Below are 17,418 nucleotides of genomic sequence, written 5' to 3' on the forward strand. Positions count from 1 at the left end.
TTGAAATATCCCATCCTGTAAAGTATTTAGATTCATCATTATGATATTGACAACTGAGCTCTGGTGAATCATGCTTTTATCAATGGTCCTTGATATGCTTGCACAACTTGACTGGAGTCCCTGAACTTCATTATGTCCGTATAAGGTTTCACAGTTGATGAATCCAATAGAAATTTCCTAAAAAGTTCAGCAGACTCTATTGTTCTAAAAGAGGATAGTTTGTAACTAACAGCGGGCTTCCTACACAACATTTGGTTGCCAGAATAATAAGGCATGGAGGACCTTTTTGAGAAGGTAAACATTTCCAGAAACTGGATTTGCTCCATCCTATGTGTACCTAGCTGAGCTAGCTGGGGATTGCCGATCAGTCTGTTTAAAAGGGGTTATATGTTATATTATGTTGGCCCTATCAAACTGCTATTTATGACTGATTATATGTGTTAGTTAGGGTAATTTACTTTTGTTTACTTTTAAGTTTTTTAAGAAAATTAATGTGTGTTTGAAAAAAATTGCAACGCTCACTTTGCCTGATGCTTGAAAGGTAAAAGCATGCACATGTTGTTTCGGCTCTGAATGGGTTAAAGCCACTAATGCAGGCATGTGGTCCTTTCATACTGTACTGTGGTCAATCCCACACATCACACTTCCATCTGAGCAACTTAGGTTTGTTCTTATATAAGCAGCCATGCTCCCTAATTCCTACCCTCTCTTTCTCAGTCCCTTAACTCCTCCCACTCTCTCATTAAAGCCTGTATTCATGACTGCATAATCTGGGTCTTTTTCTTGTTGTTATCCACCTTAAAATAAAACTATCCACTCCATTGGGTCAGTGTACATGTTCATCTATGTAAAAGAAAAGAAAAAACATATTACCTTTTGACTTGTTCAGTATTCGTTAGCAGCTAGCAGAAACATTTGGCATTGTTCTGTCTGTTAGCTCATGCCGGCAGCGGAAGGTGATTCAGGGCAGCATGACCACTCAGTCAGAAAACTGATTGGCTGCGACAATGAGACTGTGTGATAATTGAAAGTAGGGAGTGGAAGATTTTTCTCTCTTTTCCTCTGCCTGAGCTAATCACTGTTTTGGGAGCTGAACTGGCCTAGAAACTCCAACAGAAGAAAAGCTCCCCCTCCCTTCACAAAGCTTTCTCACATCCCCTCTCTCCTTTGCTCCCTCTGTCCGTCTCCCTTTCAGTGACAGCTCCTGGTGGGCTCTTTTTTTCCCTGCCTGCTCCATTCCTCCCCTCACATCCGTCTTCTGGGTCTCTGCCTTTTTTTTTTTTTTTTTTTCTCTCCTCGTGGGGATTTTATTTATGCCTGATGGGCTTTTTGAACACTTAACTTCACACTAAACTCTTTCTTCTTTGGCTCCTGCTTACATCCAACCCGGCAAGTCTCCAAACGATTAACCGCCTCTGCTCTGTCACCCCGAACCCTCATCAGATGGGCGCTTTGCTCCAGAGGACTACCTCCTCCACTAATGCATGCTGGAAGTCCTGCTCGTCAAAGCGCATGCATTTCTCCTCCATTGGGTTTGTAACTCTGCTGAGCATTTCTTTGCTCTGAAGGTTGGTTGTTGGCATTGATGAATGTCTGCTTTGTGAAACAGAAGCCAACACTCGGTGGACTCAGCAGCTATCAGTAGTCACAGTCCATTGCTGGTCATCCTGAGGACACCATGGATTCTGGATATTCAATCAAGCCAACAGTAAATTTCATAAGAGCCTCTGCTTCCTTGTTGTCAAGTTGAGTCTTTGCCCAGTGGACTTTGAGTCGAGCAGGCTTTTTTTTTTTAAAGGAAGAAGTGTCCTTAGTGATGAGGTTACTGCCAGGGCCATGCTCCTCTATTTTCGCCTTGCTGTGTTCGTCTCCCGAGAGACACGCGCACAGATAAGAAAACCAAACTAATTTTCTGTCCTAGCTGCACACATGGTCTCCCCACCATGGAGGTCATCCTCAACCTGGTAACTTCTGAAACCTCTCCACCTCCTACCCCGACCACTGTGAGTCTTCACCTTTTATATAGCGTGCTTTTCTGTGTGCTCTTACGATTATCATTAATATTTTGGAGGATTTAAAGTGTGATTCTGTGATTAAGGTTTTAAAGAAACTTCAAAGCAGCAAAATCTTTAATCTATCCATGTGAAAAGGTGAAAGTCTTAATACCGATTTGGAACCCAAGAGAAGCCAGATGCTTCTCGGCTCTCAGTTGCAAATTGTTGATTGATACTTCCTCCTTTTGGATGTGACCATGAGGGCCCTTTCTCACACCCACAGAATCCTGAGGGAATACACGACTGGGAATTAGTTCTTTGTGTATGCCTGCTTACACTAATGCAACTTTGTCTTTTGTGCTAATTTGCGTGTGCATGTGTTCAGTAAACTAGCCCTTGTCCGGCACCACATGTACTTATGTAATTTTCCATTTCTGCTGAATGGGGTTCATTGTTGGCTCATTGGATCCCCTTAAAGGAAACGAAAAGCGGATTTTGTATCATTTTCAGCTCAAGTGGGTGGGAACTGCAACCATGAGAAAAGGACGAGGGGTAGCAGAAAATAGACTTGGGATTAGACATGGCTTGGGTTTGCTATGCGCACTAATGTTTTAGATAACCAAATTAGGATAAAAAAAGAGAAGTATGGCCACACACTGTGGAGTTACAGATGCTGAACTGCATGCCTCTGTAATGCATAATCTGCAACCCCAACTCCACACTGTAAAGCACAGCCTATTTTAATCTGTCTTGATAAAAGACTCCAAGATTATTCAGCTGTCATCTTGTTGCTATAGCGACTGTGGACCTTTTTGATCCCCATACACCAGGGTTAGATCAGATCAACTCATCAGGAGTGTGAGGTTCATTCAGTCAGATGATTAGCTACCATGCAGTGAAATCAGAGATATAAGTGGTATGTACGGAGAAAGATGTACTTTGCAAAATAACCGTTCGGAGGTGGATGAAACAGTTCTTGCCATACACCCAAAAAAAAAAAGTTTATTTCCACCATGTATCCAAATTCCCATCCTTCGTGGATGCTGGAATCGGCTAACCCACAACAACCGCAAAAACTGGCTGACATGACATGACGAAGCTTTTATGCATCTTTTAAATACTTTAGAGAATGCTGTAATAGGAGAGGTGTTGATCAGAACAGATTTCTTTGAAAGAAACTTGATGTTAAGTGTCATCCTTGTACCACCCCAGCATCTTTTCACGTGATACCACTACTTTGCTAGAAACACAAGTCGATCTCACAGGAGGCTCACAACCACTCGTCGGGAAAACAAGACATAACATGCAACAGGGTACTGGACTTTGTTCATTCACGCCGACTGCAAAACCTTGACCTTGACTGCAGGAAACAAAGAAAGATTTGTTAAGTTAGCTCAGGTGTTCCAGACAAGAATGTTTTTATCCAAAACAATCGCAGCACAGCTCAATGCTCTGGTTCTATTATTATGTTTATGCTAAATATTCTTTTTAAGACTGGTATGTTTTTTTTTTACTGTAAAACACAACAGATACTACGATAATTTAGTTTAATCCTGAAACATGTGGGATTTGTCTGTTTCTGTTTTCACTCTGTCCATCAGAACATCTTGAAACGCAACTGAACCTGGACTCACCCTTACTTATCTGTCGAGGCGACAGCCATGTTAAGCACATCAAACAAACTTGGAGAGGAAGAAAATGGGGGTTCTGATGGTATGGGGTAGAAAGAAAGGGGAAGTGAAACATTTATTTTTTTATACAAAGAACTCTGAAAAGGTCTCATGAAAGCACGAGTCCATTTTCTGCTCTATGGCCTACATTAAAAAAAAAAAGACAAGTTTGGGGCCCATGTTCGTTCAGTGTATTAAGAGCTGTGCAAGATGTTTTTTGTTGCATGTTGATGATGTGTATCGAACAACACTGGAAATGCCCGTTTATGTGAAGTGTTTGGGTTCAGCTGCTCTATATCCAGGCCTCTGTTGGTTCCAAAGTAAGCTGGTTGCCCTTTCATGGGTCTAACCAGCTTTACTTGGATCAGAGGCTTACACAAGCATGCAGACCCAATTTAGAGACAGAAGTGAAATGAGAACGAGTATGTCCGTCTGTGTAAGCACCTGTAGGGCAGGGGGGAGGTCAGACCTTTTGTCTCGTCTTTTTCCTGATAAAGTCTCATCAGTGAGCACCCCTCTCAATTGCAAAACATACGCACACTTACCTTGTCTCATTAGGCTGCACTGCCTCCCAGTGCTGCAGTACTTGCCACTTCTTGCTTCAGTGACTCTGCAGATCAACATGTTTGTATTTGTTAACATGTGGAATGGGCTTAATCCTTCAGCTCATTATCTTTAATTGAATGCACGATTAGTCACAGAAGAACTCAACCACTTGCAGATGACGGCAGAGACGAGTCCAGCTTGTTTGGTAACTGGAGGAGTCTGAATTGGGGTTAGCATTGTTTGCTGTGGCTGGTAACATAACATTGTCATTCGTTGGTAAAAAAGTTAGATTATGACTCTGCAGCAGCGACTTGTCACGGTGAACAGCTGTCTGTAAAGTTTTAAAGGTCAGGGTACACCTTTGGAAACTACCTGACTTTGCCAGCTGCTGGTGGTTCCTCTGCTTAGGTACCTGAATTCCTCTGCTGATGGTGAATTTTTAGATCAATGAAAGGGCGTTTTTTTGGTACCAGTGTGTACTGGCCACTAGGTCTTCTTATCACAGTATCTAAAACCACTATCTGTGCTGCATTACAGTGCATTCCAGTTCAAAGAGTCTAGTTAGCTTGTCCTTTGTCCCCTTTATCTAAACTAAGAGGGCATGTACTTGATTATGCCAATAGTTGTCTGTTAAACAAGACACAAAAGTACAGTTTTTATATTTACTCATGTCATTTTTTCCTTTAGATAAAAAGGGAGGGGGTCTTAATTCATGCTAGCCCTCATAAAGCTATTAATAGCATATTGTTTTATTGCCAAAAACAGACCATGTGCAGCACTGAAACATCACCTCAGTCCTCCCTGTTCATGCCTGGCAGGGTATTCTAGTTCTCTGATTCATTTGATCACCTTGGTTGTGTGTGATGAAACTTTTATAAAGATTAGACTCACTGTTGAGTAAATTGACTCTTGGTGACGTTATTTCCCACTAAGCAGTTGCCATTTAGTTTTCAATACAAAACAAATATACCAAAATTATTTACAATGTTTCAACAAAGTTATTAGTTTTGCTCTCTGAGGAATGTGCCTTGGGGTGTGTGTGTGTGTGTGTGTGTGTGTGTGTGTGTGTGCGTGTGTGTGTGCGTGTGTGTGTGTGTGTGTGTGTGTGTGTGTGTGTGTGTGTGTGTGTGTAGGGTGTGTGTGTGTAGGGTGTAAATGGATGCCCAACTGGTTTTTCTTGCCCTGAAGAACTCCTTTCTACTGGCTGGCAGAAAGCCAAACAGAGACAGGGTGGTGATAAATAACCGGTCAGCCCTGTAGTCAAAGTTCTAAGGAAACTTTGGAAAACCATCTATTTTTGGTTACTCGTCTATGTAATTTGTTTGCATATTAATTGCTTAACCCACAATAACAGAGTAACAGAATAACAATATATGGGAGGGGGGTTTAATTGAAGATTTCTTCATTCTTTGTCAGTAGAGTTCATCAAAATCATTTTTATCTGTTGTTCATTATAGTTTAAATTCATTAGCATGTTAGAAATGCACCTTACTGAAGGTTACTTAGAATCAGATCAGATTTCTTGTATAGTAATTAAAAGTGTTGTACTTCTATTTATGCTCTCACACTGTTTCTCATGCAGGGGGGGGGGGGGAATAAATCCTGATCTATTTGTGCTTTCTGAGAATGATCGGCCGCTGAGTCCCGTGCAGCTGACGGGATGATGTCATCCCTCTGCTCTGAGTGGGGAGGGGAAAGGGGGAGGGGCTTCGCGCGCTGCTCAGTAGACGGAGTTTCAGGTGCGCTGTAAACTTTTCACAACAAACCGTCGGTTGAAGCGGGAGGAACTCTCGGTGGAGCTTTAATGAGTCGGTGCTGCAGGGGCTTTTGTGAACCTCAACATTAAGCGGAGTGTCAGGACAGATGAAAGTTCACGGCCCAACACCACAGTGGGGAAAATGCACTGGGAACAGTTTCTCCGTTTGACCAATGGAAAGGTGAGCGGCGGATGTTTTAGAGCGTTGATTAATTACTAATAAGAATTGTTTAAGATAATATTTCAGTTCTTCTAAACGCTGAATATAAAGTCGAGGTGTTTTATATAATCTTTCCGGATGTGTTGGAAGTTTCGGTGGTTCACTGTGGTGTCAGTCATCAGTTAGTCATGCAGGTGAGGCGCCGGTGTACTTGTTTTGACTTCTTATGCTGAGGCAACGGTGGTGATTCGATATCTTGCCATCTTGGACGAAGTCCCGTCTCCCCAATTTCTTGCTGTTTTTCTGGCTTTGGTGGCTTCCGGAGCTCTTATTATTTGCTGGCATGTTCAGCTGCTTAATTTTCTGTAGATGCTCGTTGAGGAGAACATCTTAATCGCATACCGTAGCTGTATGTCATTTCCCTGAGGTGTTAGAGGAAATGAATCACTTCCACCACCTGCGGTTGAAGATACTAGGCTTAATACTGTCTCAGGTAGCGTTGATCTGGTTTCAGAAAAATGCTGGAAAATCTCAATTTAGATAGTGACTTTGATTTTTGTGCTCATGCTTTCTGACCTACAGGCAACAATTAGGTCAGTGTCTGGACAACATCAAACGGACAAATACTTTTTAATCTGTGAAACTGTTGTAAACCTAAGTCTAATATCCTGTCAGACATGTCCTATTTTGTTGCCCCCTGAATGGGGGGAAAATAAAAAAGAGAAACACAGATCAGACTGATACTCCTCTCTGGCATACCCTGTTAATCCAGATATCCGGAAACCACTGCATTCACATGCAGATGTCTTCATCTTTTTTTGTATGTTATTATAATGAATTCTTCTGCTTTCTATTTAGTAAAACCCTGAATAAGAAGTTATAAGCGGTAATCTTCCTCTTCAGAGAAACTGATCGCCAGTTGCCTTTTTAGTTGACTCAATTTGCCCTCTTTCCTGGCCACAGAAATGCAGAAGCTGCTTTTTAACATGTCAGCAAAATGACTAAGAACTCACAAAATGCAACTCGCAGCTCTTTTGCTTTCGCCATTTATTTTTATTTCCCTCTGTAAATTCCTTGTTTTGTCCCTGCTACCCTTTACCCACGCCCGTGTCCCTGATCTGCTTGCTTCAGATTGACCGGCTGGAGGTGAGCGGGCTGGGCCAAACACCCCTGGCTGTTTCATGCGGGACAGACGGTTCATTCCCTGCGGGTGAGGATGGCGCCCCAGACCCTCAGCGCACTAAGCAGGCTATTGCCCAGCTACAGCAGAAAATCCTCAAGCTCACAGAGCAGATTAAGATCGAGCAGACTGCAAGGGATGACAATGTTGCAGAGTACCTCAAACTGGCCAACAATGCCGACAAACAGCAAAGCACACGCATCAAACAGGTAATACTAATTATTGTGTTCGCATGTGTTGGGTTAGAAATGTAATGAGGTCGGTAACATTTTGTCATTATAAGTGTCCCTTACGGTGGAAGGAGAGCTTGCTAAATAGATTGAAGCCAAATGGACAATTAAACCGTGATATGTATTTCGCTCACTAATGAAAATCTGCTTCTCTCGCTGACAGGTTTTTGAGAAAAAGAACCAGAAGTCAGCACAGACCATCCAGCAGCTGCAAAGGAAACTGGAGCACTACCACCGGAAGCTGCGGGAAGTGGAGCACAACGGCATCCCGCGCCAACCCAAGGATGTTCTGCGGGACATGCAGCAGGGCCTGAAGGATGTGGGGGCCAAAGTCACAGGCTTCAGTGAAGGCGTGGTGGACAGCGTCAAGGGAGGCCTCTCCAGCTTCTCACAGGCCACTCACTCCGCTGCAGGGGCGGTCGTCTCTAAACCAAGGGAGATTGCCACACTTATTCGCAACAAATTCGGCAGCGCTGACAACATCCCCGCGCTCAAAGACTCTTTGGATGACCCAGCGGTAGAAGAGGGCGTGATGGGTGCTGGCGGACGTTCTCTGGGCAGCACTGGCCACCAACTCCAGTCCAGTCCCAAGTATGGTAGTGAAGATGACTGCTCGAGTGCTACGTCAGGGTCAGCAGGAGCCAACAGCACCACAGGGGCCCCTGGGGGTCCCCCAAGTTCCAAGGGCAACACATTGGAGAGGAGCCAGAGCTCAAGCCTGGACATGCTGCTGCAGGAGGTGCAGGATTTGAGGGAGGGCCAGACGAGGCTAGAGGAGAGTCTGGATACTCTGAAGAGTCACTATCAGAGAGATTACACAGTCGTTATGCAAGCACTGCAGGAGGAACGCTTCAGGTACAGAGAGAACAGCCAACATACGAGAATGTGTGCATCGTACATTCCTGAGATATTTTACATGAGGATGACAAAAATGTTAGCCAGGAATTCCCCCAAAATGTTCCCTGTGTGTAGCCAGTAAAAACTGCTATTTTTAGGAGCATACTTCTGAACACACTGATCATTGGCTTTACGGTGTTACCTGGTGACATCAGCGGCAGCACTTGACCCGCTTATGCTTATCAAAGCTAAAACTCAGCAGATAAAAACAAGACCTTGACCTGCAGTGAATTTACATTTACTATATTCAGCTTACATAAAGTCCTAATGCTGGCCTAATTCTTGAAGCGTGCTGGCATGTCGCTTGTATTTATCAAATTTCGTGTGGCCCTTTTTTCTTTTTCTTCTTTTTCCCTCTCTTCTTGGCTGACTGCTGCATCATGAATAATGTAATCTTGTTGCTGTGAGACAGCAGTTCACAGGTGCCCTCTCAGTACTGAGATCATCAGCATCAAATCGGCTCTTGTTCCAGCTCTGCATTCAGACTCAGCCCTTAAAACACACACTTGCTTACCTCCAGGATATTCAGACATGGGGGCACATGACTTATGTTACAAATGTAAAGGGTGATAAAGAAACTTTTTCTTCCTAAAATGTCCACGTTTAGATTAGTTTGTTTCTTTTCTAAGACCAAAATGATTTCTCACTGCAATGAAAGACAAACAGGCTCTTTTCAGTCTGCCCACAGGGGGATAATCATCTATAAAACACTGTTATTGCTTCTATAAGTAGCCCCTCTGCAACTTAATCCATTCTTGCGAAAATAAACCCAAAGGATTGTAAATAAGATTCGTTTTCATTTTTGATTAATGTGAAACCAAAGCAATGAACAAAACTACTGAGACTTAGTCATTTATAATGGAAAAAAAAGAGGAAACGAGCTCTCCAAACCAAAGCACTCCTAAAGTTGAAATGAATTGACTGTCTTGATTCCTTATGCTGCAAAATAATTTCCCATTTTCAGATCGATAAAGTATTTTTTTCAAATTATCATAATTAATATTATTGAACCCTAAAGAAAAGCGGGGAGAGCAGTAAAAGTATGAATCATTCACACAACCTTTTCCTTTGATATCAAAAAGCACTCGTCCCTAATAGAATCAACATCAGTCTTTCTAAAACATTTATCAGTAACAAATAAATTGTAAATCATTTTTCAAATGAAATTGCAGTCAGTTAACCAGTTTCTAGAACTTTTTTTTTTTATATATTTCACCACTCTAGGGACATGCTTTTTTGTGTTGCTACCACTGTATGTTTTGACTTGTGCTGTCCATCCAATTGTCTGTTCCAACCAAAATAACCAACATTAAACCTCACTCTCCTCCTCCTGAGCCCACCCCGTTGCTCAGTCTCTTACCGTTGACTCTCTCTGTGATTGGTCAGGTGTATCGGCAGATGATTAAGCACATCCTTCACCAGTCATCAGTCCAGTCAGGTGTCATGTGGTCAGAAGGCTTTAGGGCCCATCTCCACTAATTCCCGTTTGTGCTTCTTTGTCTAAGCTAATTACCCCACAGGCTCTTACGTGTGTTCTCTCTACTTGTGTGTTCAGGTGTGAACGTCTGGAGGAACAGCTGAACGACCTGACAGAACTTCATCAGAATGAAATCCTCAACCTCAAACAGGAGCTGGCCAGCATGGAGGAGAAGATTGCCTACCAGTCCTACGAGAGAGCAAGAGACATCCAGGTTGGTCTGTCAGGCCAACGTTCACAAGCTCAACGGCGACAGTCGCAACAAATCAGCTGCAGCAAAAACATTTAGTTGTCCTACAATTGTATATTGAAGTATTAAAAAAGTATTATCGGTCAACAAATGAAGTCCTGTCAAGTATTTATGCTGGAAACAATGTAGCAATGCACTGAAACTCAAATTAGCATCATGAAATGTTTTGCCTTTCAAGTCAAAATGTAGTTTTTCTAAACTCTGCTTTTAATTTATGAACATTTTCACAGTGAACATTTCATACCATTAAAAATGTGAATTAAAAATTTCACCGACCTTTTATCTCACCTGCTAAGACTTTAGAAACGTCCTTGCAGTCTCGAGTTACTGTGCTAATAAGGGTGTTAAATGACATTGCAAAATGAGCTGATTTCCAAACATTTTCATTTTCCCATTTCTTCACATTGCCCTTTCGGTTTAATTTGATCTTCTTCTGAGTTTCACACCAAACCTCCAGAGTTACAACTTCCCTATAACATACTAATGGAAGTGGCTGTATCAGCGGCTTCCTGTCATTAGAAAGCTAATGCAGGCTGGTCAGACTAGACGTCATTGTGCCAGACTCAAGTTAAACTGAGGTGGGCACACGCCCTCCATCAGTCAAAGGCGTTATCTTACTGTGCATGTTGACTGTGTAAACAGGAAGATCAGGCCAAGGGATCCTGTTGGTCCATGAGCTTTTCTGTTTGTCCAAAACACAAGCGTGTCCTTTGTAAATGGCTCAGATTACTCCTGTCCTTTCCTGTTGTCTGTGAGGACTTTCTTAGGTATGTGTGTGTTGTTCGAGCATGAGCCTTTTGAAGTGATGTTGCCCCCTGCTGCATTTCCTTCCACTGACAGCAGGGGGTGGTAGAGGTCTACAGATTATGTACTCAAAGCAGACTTTAAATTTCAGAGGAGAATTTTTAGCTCTGAGTTTAGTTCAGGTAGATGTTTGTATGTGTGAAGATGGTGACTTTTTTTTTTTCCCTGCTTGGTGTTCTCCTCTACAGGAGGCGCTGGAGGCGTGTCAGACCAGAATCTCTAAGATGGAGCTTCAGCAGCAGCAACAGCAGGTCGTCCAGTTGGAGGGGCTGGAGAATGCCACAGCCCGGACCCTCCTGGGAAAACTTATCAATGTGCTGCTGGCCCTCATGGCTGTTCTTCTGGTTTTTGTCTCCACTGTGGCCAACTGCGTAGTCCCCCTGATGAAGACGCGCTCACGCTCCCTGTCCACCCTCCTTCTCATCCTTCTGCTGGCCTTTCTTTGGAGAAACTGGGACGCTCTTTCAGGGTACACGCACCGCGCTCTGCAGCCCCCAGGATGAAATGACTGACAGCAGCACATGTTGCTTTTGTGACACCGTGTGATAAGACTGTTGTTGCAGTCGTGCAGGAGGTTTAAAGAATGTGAGTACTTTAGGATGGCTGTGTGGCCGTGCACACTGAGCACATTCGGACAACCTGGAAGATAAGGAGGAGGAAATGGAGTAAAACTGAGAACACTCACATTTAGGAAGGAAAAGACTGTTTACATTTTTTAATGAACCAATGTCTGGTTATCCCTCACAGGAAGCGGCATTGTACTGTTTTTATCTTTAGTTTAATCAATTACAATGTTATTTCTAATAATATTATTTTATTTTAATGTTATTTTATTCAGTACCATGTAGCATTACGCTCCTCTCACTCAACATGAAGGGGAGTTTAGTCAGGAAATTGGGCTGGTGAGTCACCCTCAAAGTTCCAATCTTATTGTAGAGACATGCAAATGTGAGAATGTGGTTGATTGCTTTTAGGAAGAGAGAACTCTTACCTGTCTGTGATTGGTAGATTTTAACCATGGCTGCAAACCTTCCTGGGAGTTGATCCTTTCTTGCTGTGATGAATTTGTTCAGATAGAACATTTTTGATGAACTGACAATGACTTTTGTGCGTCTAACAGCAGTTCTAACAGCAAAGATCCCCCTGCTTTTAATTATTTCCTTTTTTTTTTTTTTTAGGTAAAATAAGGAAAAAAGTTGATATGGGGAGGTCATGAATGACACATGAAGACTTGAAAGAGGAAAGCTATGACCTGCTGCTTACCATTTTATTCTTTTTAAAGCGGCACATAAAAACACACTGACAACATCTGGTTTTGTTAAACATCTGCCATATTTGAAACGTGTATACAGTGCTGCATGTTGTCATTAAGGAAATTACATACAAACCATTTTGCTTTTAAAAGCAACGAGCGCTAAGCGCTGTCCAAGTAAAATCAATTTGCCTGGGTAATTGCACCCCCACCCGCCAAATTTGATGTGATCAGGTCAGGGAAACGAGACCACTGGTGCTCATCCAGCTCTATCTCAGTTGGATCAGGAATGATGCTGCTTCATATCTATAGTGCAAGTCGTCTCCACTGCCATGCAAATGCACACTGCCTGTATGTGATACTGTACTAACACTCTCTCTGCACATTATCTCTATGGTTAACCCTTTCTTTTCTATCATCTGAAGGTGTAATCACCCAGTGCCAAACCTTAGTTAAATCAGGGATCTCTGAGCACAACCAGTGGGGCAAAAAAGGAGTCATCGCTCAGCAGGTCTAGCTTCTTTTCACATACGTAATGAATGTCTTACCAGGACGTCAAGGATGTACCTCATTGGTAGATGTAACTGTAACTGTAAGGGATGGATGCTATTAATAATCTGAACATGACCTCAACTCCAGATCCACAATTGTCTGTTTTTTGCACCTTGCCTCCTCGAGTCCAGTCAGTAGGCTCGGCACCGAGCCGCTCTCATACGCTCATCTGGTTCTCATCGTGTCAAGGACACTACAAGATGACCTAGCACGTTGAATAGTGCACCCTGTATTTCACGCTGAGAGGCTGATTTCCCAACATCTTTTGAAAAGTACAGCTGCACTTTAGCTCGGCGCTTGATAGCATGTAGGTCAGGCTGAGGCCCAGAAAGCTTTGATAGACTACAAAAGGCTGTCGCTCCTTAGGCAGTTGCTGTTAGTGGGATGAGAAGAGTAGACTCAGGTCAGGATCACTGTCATCTTTGTCTTAAGATAAATCCAACACGAAAATGGGAGTAAACTTGATTCCCTTCAGGACTAGCATGAAGTTAAGATAGAAGTAGATTTTTTGATTTTTATCGATCTGTTTTGCCATGAGCGGTAAAGAAGGCAAGTTGAAAGTGAGCTGGCCTTCGACCTTGCATGTCTTTTCAGTAACACCTATGATGTAGGGTTGTGTGCTAAACCACTTCAGTGCCTTCTGATGTCCTTTTCTAATGTGGAGTAAATAAAGTGCATTCCCAACTAAGTCATGTCTCACCAGTATTTCTTATTATCTGCTCCTTCTTTCCACAGGACGGATGTTAACTAATTTTTTGTTTCTCGAAGTTCATCCAACCGCCACAAGATGGAGATCTTTTACCTGCCATCACCTCTTGCTTTCAAAGCTGTAGTTACGGAGGAAGAGGTCCAAATACAAATAGGTGACACTCCTTATCAGCAAGGACACAGGTTGAGTTGAAGGCCCTTTAATGCTAAAAGTTAGTGACTTACCGGGATGATGTTTTCATTATAAACGGGCAGAATTCAGGGTACCCCAATTTATTCTATAATTCTACCTTTGACGCCGTTGATTTGTGACGCAGACGGCTCTAACCTACGTTGAGCCTCACCCCTGCCAGGCCTCATGTATGACTCCTCGCGCCCTCCTGAGGGTAGGGGTTATTATGTTGCACTTTATCAGGGCGCTCCCCCCCCCCCCCCCCTTCTACGCTGCCAGATTTGATGCGCATGGCTGTGCGCCAAGGTAAACACGCGTGGCGCACTTATCTGCCCAGCTGAGAGCTGCAAGTGCTGACCGGAGAGAGGAGAGAGTGATTCTGTCCCCAGAGGAGTCCACGGTAAATGGGCACAGGCGATTCCACACGATTTAGCATCAACTTTAATTATTGCATTTATTCAGAGATAACACTTCTCGGGCTCGCCTGCAAGCTGATTTATGCAGTGTATGACACACTGCCTGTCCTTCCTCAACTAGGAATCATTCATTTCTATTCAGAGATGTGAGAGCATATGCACACTGCATCCAGAGTAAAAAAATGCTAACCATATTCGTGCATTTTTTAGTGGGGGCGCATGTGTTGGGCTTGAATATTTATGACTTGCGAGAAAGCTGTGGTGAATGTCAAAGCCCGGAAAGGTGCGCGTATGTGTCCATCTGGTAGCACTTTCACGGTTCTTACCGTGCCGTATGTGCCCAAAACGGAACCCTTCGGATCTGCAGAACTAATCTAAGGGCCGGGGGAGTGGGGTGCACAGAAGGTGGGACGGTGACCCGCCATTAACCTCAAGAAGAGCGGAACCACAAAGCCGAGGTGGAGACTCAGAAGTGGCTCATCTTCAGAGGGACGTGAGATGGTCATAAGGGTTCTCATTGATACTTATCTCAAAACAAATACAGGATTTAGTAACTATTGTGTCCAATTTGATATTTGATGACTAGAAGCAAAAAAAATAGATAATTAACAGAGCAATGATCAATCACAGCAGAAAAAGCGCTCTCTTGAGATGTCATAACAGGGAGGCAGTGCCATTCGTCAGGGCTAATGAGATGACACCCCTGCTCCCATGACAGTCAAGTTTTTCCTACATCTGTAATTTATTATTAGTGGTTTCCATATGAATCTATTTTTGGACTAAAGTATGACTTTAAACAAGTTTTATTTATCCTGAGCCGTCGTGACAATGCCCAGAAATTGCGCACAGTGGAACCTGCTGTAAATATTAGTCTCTAGCTGGGTAATTTGCTTTTAGAAAATTCAAATTCTCAGTCTCATATTGTGGCTATGTGCGTCTCATGAGAGAGGTCGCTGAGCTGCACAGTGGGCAGAGGGGGACAGAGGCAGAGGAGACAGCCTGAAGAGGAAGCACGACTCGCTTATCGCGTCATTCTGGGTTTAGGCGTTGAGCAGGAAACAGCCTTTCCTCTCGGATTGTCGCAGTAGGAACAACACAATTTTGTTTTCCCTCAATGCACCCGTCGGCACAGAACACGCGGAAGCCGGTCAGAAGGAAAAATGCCTCCTTCGATGGAGATAGCTGTTCTGCTGCTCGGCGTCCTGGCTTTGGAGACGCGCCGGAGCGCCAGCGCGCTGCATATCCAACAGGCGTTCGCGTCTCCAAACCAGACCAATAACTTCGTGGTAGACCCAGTGTCCAGGAAGGTCTACCTGGCGACGGTTAACACCGTTTACCAGCTGAACGGGACCTTGAACATTGAGGTGGAGAAGAGGACCGGGCCGGTGGAGGACAACCTGTTGTGCCATGCGCCACAGCTGCCCCAAGCTCCGTGCGAGCATGCCAAATCCCTCACTGACAACCACAACAAGCTCCTGAAGCTGGACCGGGAGCAAGGGGTCGTTGTTGTGTGTGGATCAGTGTATCAGGGCTTCTGCGAGTTGCGAAAAATGGGGAATATTTCAGAAATAGCGGTGGAGTTCCCACCTCAGGGCGAGAAGACTGTTTTCCCCAGCATGCTCAACATCGCTGCCAATCACCCGAACGCATCAACCGTCGGACTCATCTTCAAGAGCCACGGGGGAAGCACCCGGCTTTTAGTTGGGGCAACGTACACAGGGGCTGGAACCCAGTTTTTCCCCAAGAACCACAGCAAGGAGGACTTGCGTTTTGAAAACACACCAGAGATCGCCATACGCTCCTTGAATATTAAAGATTTATCCAGACTTTTCACATATGACATTAACCCCTCAGAGGATAATGTGTTCAAGATAAAACAGGAGGTTAAAACTAAAAACAAACTCAACTTTGTCCATGCTTTCATCCAGAAGACTTATGCCTACATTGCCTTTAACAATGACGCGAAAATGGGTCACAAGGAAAGCCAGCCCAACAGCATCCTCGCCAGGATATGTCTGGATACCGATAACCTCCGAAAATCCGCCGGGCCAGAGAGCAGGAAGCTGACGGAGTCCTACATCCAGATGCCTCTACAATGTGGCTTTAACGGGAACATTTACAACCGGCTGGTGTCTGTGTACCCCGCGGAGATCCACGCAGGCCGCGGGAGGGGTCCTGAGCCTTACCTGTTTGGGGTGTTTTCCAAGGGGGACAGAAAGTCTGCTCTGTGCGCTTTCAAGTTTGGAGAAATTGAGGAGGAGATCCGACAAGGCCGCAGGAACTGCTCCAACTCTCCCAGCAGTGATGTTCAGGTGCTGGACAGTGTTATCCAGGGCTCCGGAGCAGCCTGCATTCAGAAGGGAAACCTGGTGGTAAGAGCGTGTACATCATTTTCTAATAACATATTTCAATTCCAGTTAGTTGAGAAAGACTTTTATGAGATTTTTATCAGAGTGAGTTACGTCAAAAAGTTTCTGAAATTGTTTTTCCTCTAAAACTTTCATGAAATAAAAAAAAATGAAGACATTTTCTTAACTTCTTTTTTATCTTCATGTGGCATAATTAGTGACAAAATCACCAGCAGCTTCATTTTATTACTTCATATGTATTTTGATTTGGATAAACTTTGCATGGACTGGAGCTTTTTAAACCAGGCTCCAATTGGTGTAGGCCCAAACGCACAAAGTCTTCTTATTTCTGAGACCAAAAGGCCCCTACAGTTCCTCAAGCTGCAATTATGACTGCTGTATCTCTCAGTTTCCATTTATGCCTTCAAAAAGTTGTCCTCTTTAGGCCTAAGGCTCATGACTGAGAGAGGAGATCTCTCATGTTAAGGACAAAAGGTCATTAGAGCTGGAAGAGCCACTCAGAAGGTTGTGGGAATGTTGAGACTCCGCTCACATCCAGCTACTCCTTGTTATATCAAATATGAAAATGAGAAGGGGTTAATAGTTTACTATGTTTTTTCAATTGGTCTCTAAATACTTTTTATTGAGTTTGTGCCACTAACTATGACTCAACCACCACTTTGGCATAAAGATAGAGGACAAATGGCTGCTTTGTTACATACACGTGGTCAGATATGATCATGTATTTCTCCACTCACATACCAGGCTAAATATGTGCCCTTAAGGAAACTTTTACATTGCACACTATATTAGCCCTCTGTATGGATGCTGTCTGATAATGAAGACAAAGAGTGATTCATAGGAATTAAGTGAAATTCCAGCTTTTTATTATTGTGGTTCGGACTAAGAGAATTGGGTCAAAGGTCCGTGTCCCTCAAACCACTGTGCCGTCAGTTCAGAGAGCTGCGCTCTTCGCTGGCACTGCTATGATGTCTGTGGCCCCGGG

At 43.7% G+C, this 17,418-nt stretch overlaps 2 protein-coding genes across 18 annotated transcripts in view; both read left to right on the top strand.

Moving 5' to 3' along the window:
• Window positions 1–13,456, top strand: part of tmcc1a (transmembrane and coiled-coil domain family 1a) — a 39,042-nt gene extending 25,586 nt beyond the window's left edge. For 15 of the 17 annotated variants that reach the window (XM_075474789.1, XM_075474792.1, XM_075474794.1 and 12 more), the window contains 4 exons: window positions 7,258–7,515; window positions 7,700–8,391; window positions 9,989–10,124; window positions 11,153–13,456. In XM_075474789.1, coding sequence (XP_075330904.1) covers window positions 7,258–7,515; window positions 7,700–8,391; window positions 9,989–10,124; window positions 11,153–11,467 — 1,401 coding nt within the window. In that variant the 3' untranslated portion in view covers window positions 11,468–13,456. Of the gene's footprint in view, window positions 1–1,921; window positions 2,004–5,945; window positions 6,148–7,257; window positions 7,516–7,699; window positions 8,392–9,988; window positions 10,125–11,152 lie in introns of those variants that run through there. The other 2 variants (XM_075474803.1, XM_075474804.1) reach the window with 2 other exon arrangements.
• A 1,567-nt stretch (window positions 13,457–15,023) lies between these two features.
• The window catches only part of plxnd1 (plexin D1), a 65,791-nt gene continuing 63,396 nt past the window's right edge, over window positions 15,024–17,418 (top strand). Inside the window, exon 1 of the mRNA XM_075474806.1 lies at window positions 15,024–16,436. Coding sequence (XP_075330921.1) covers window positions 15,225–16,436 — 1,212 coding nt within the window. The 5' untranslated portion in view covers window positions 15,024–15,224. The remainder of the gene's footprint in view (window positions 16,437–17,418) is intronic.

This window comes from Odontesthes bonariensis, chromosome 10 (genome assembly GCF_027942865.1).
Source record: "Odontesthes bonariensis isolate fOdoBon6 chromosome 10, fOdoBon6.hap1, whole genome shotgun sequence".
Taxonomy (NCBI): Eukaryota; Metazoa; Chordata; class Actinopteri; order Atheriniformes; family Atherinopsidae; genus Odontesthes; species Odontesthes bonariensis.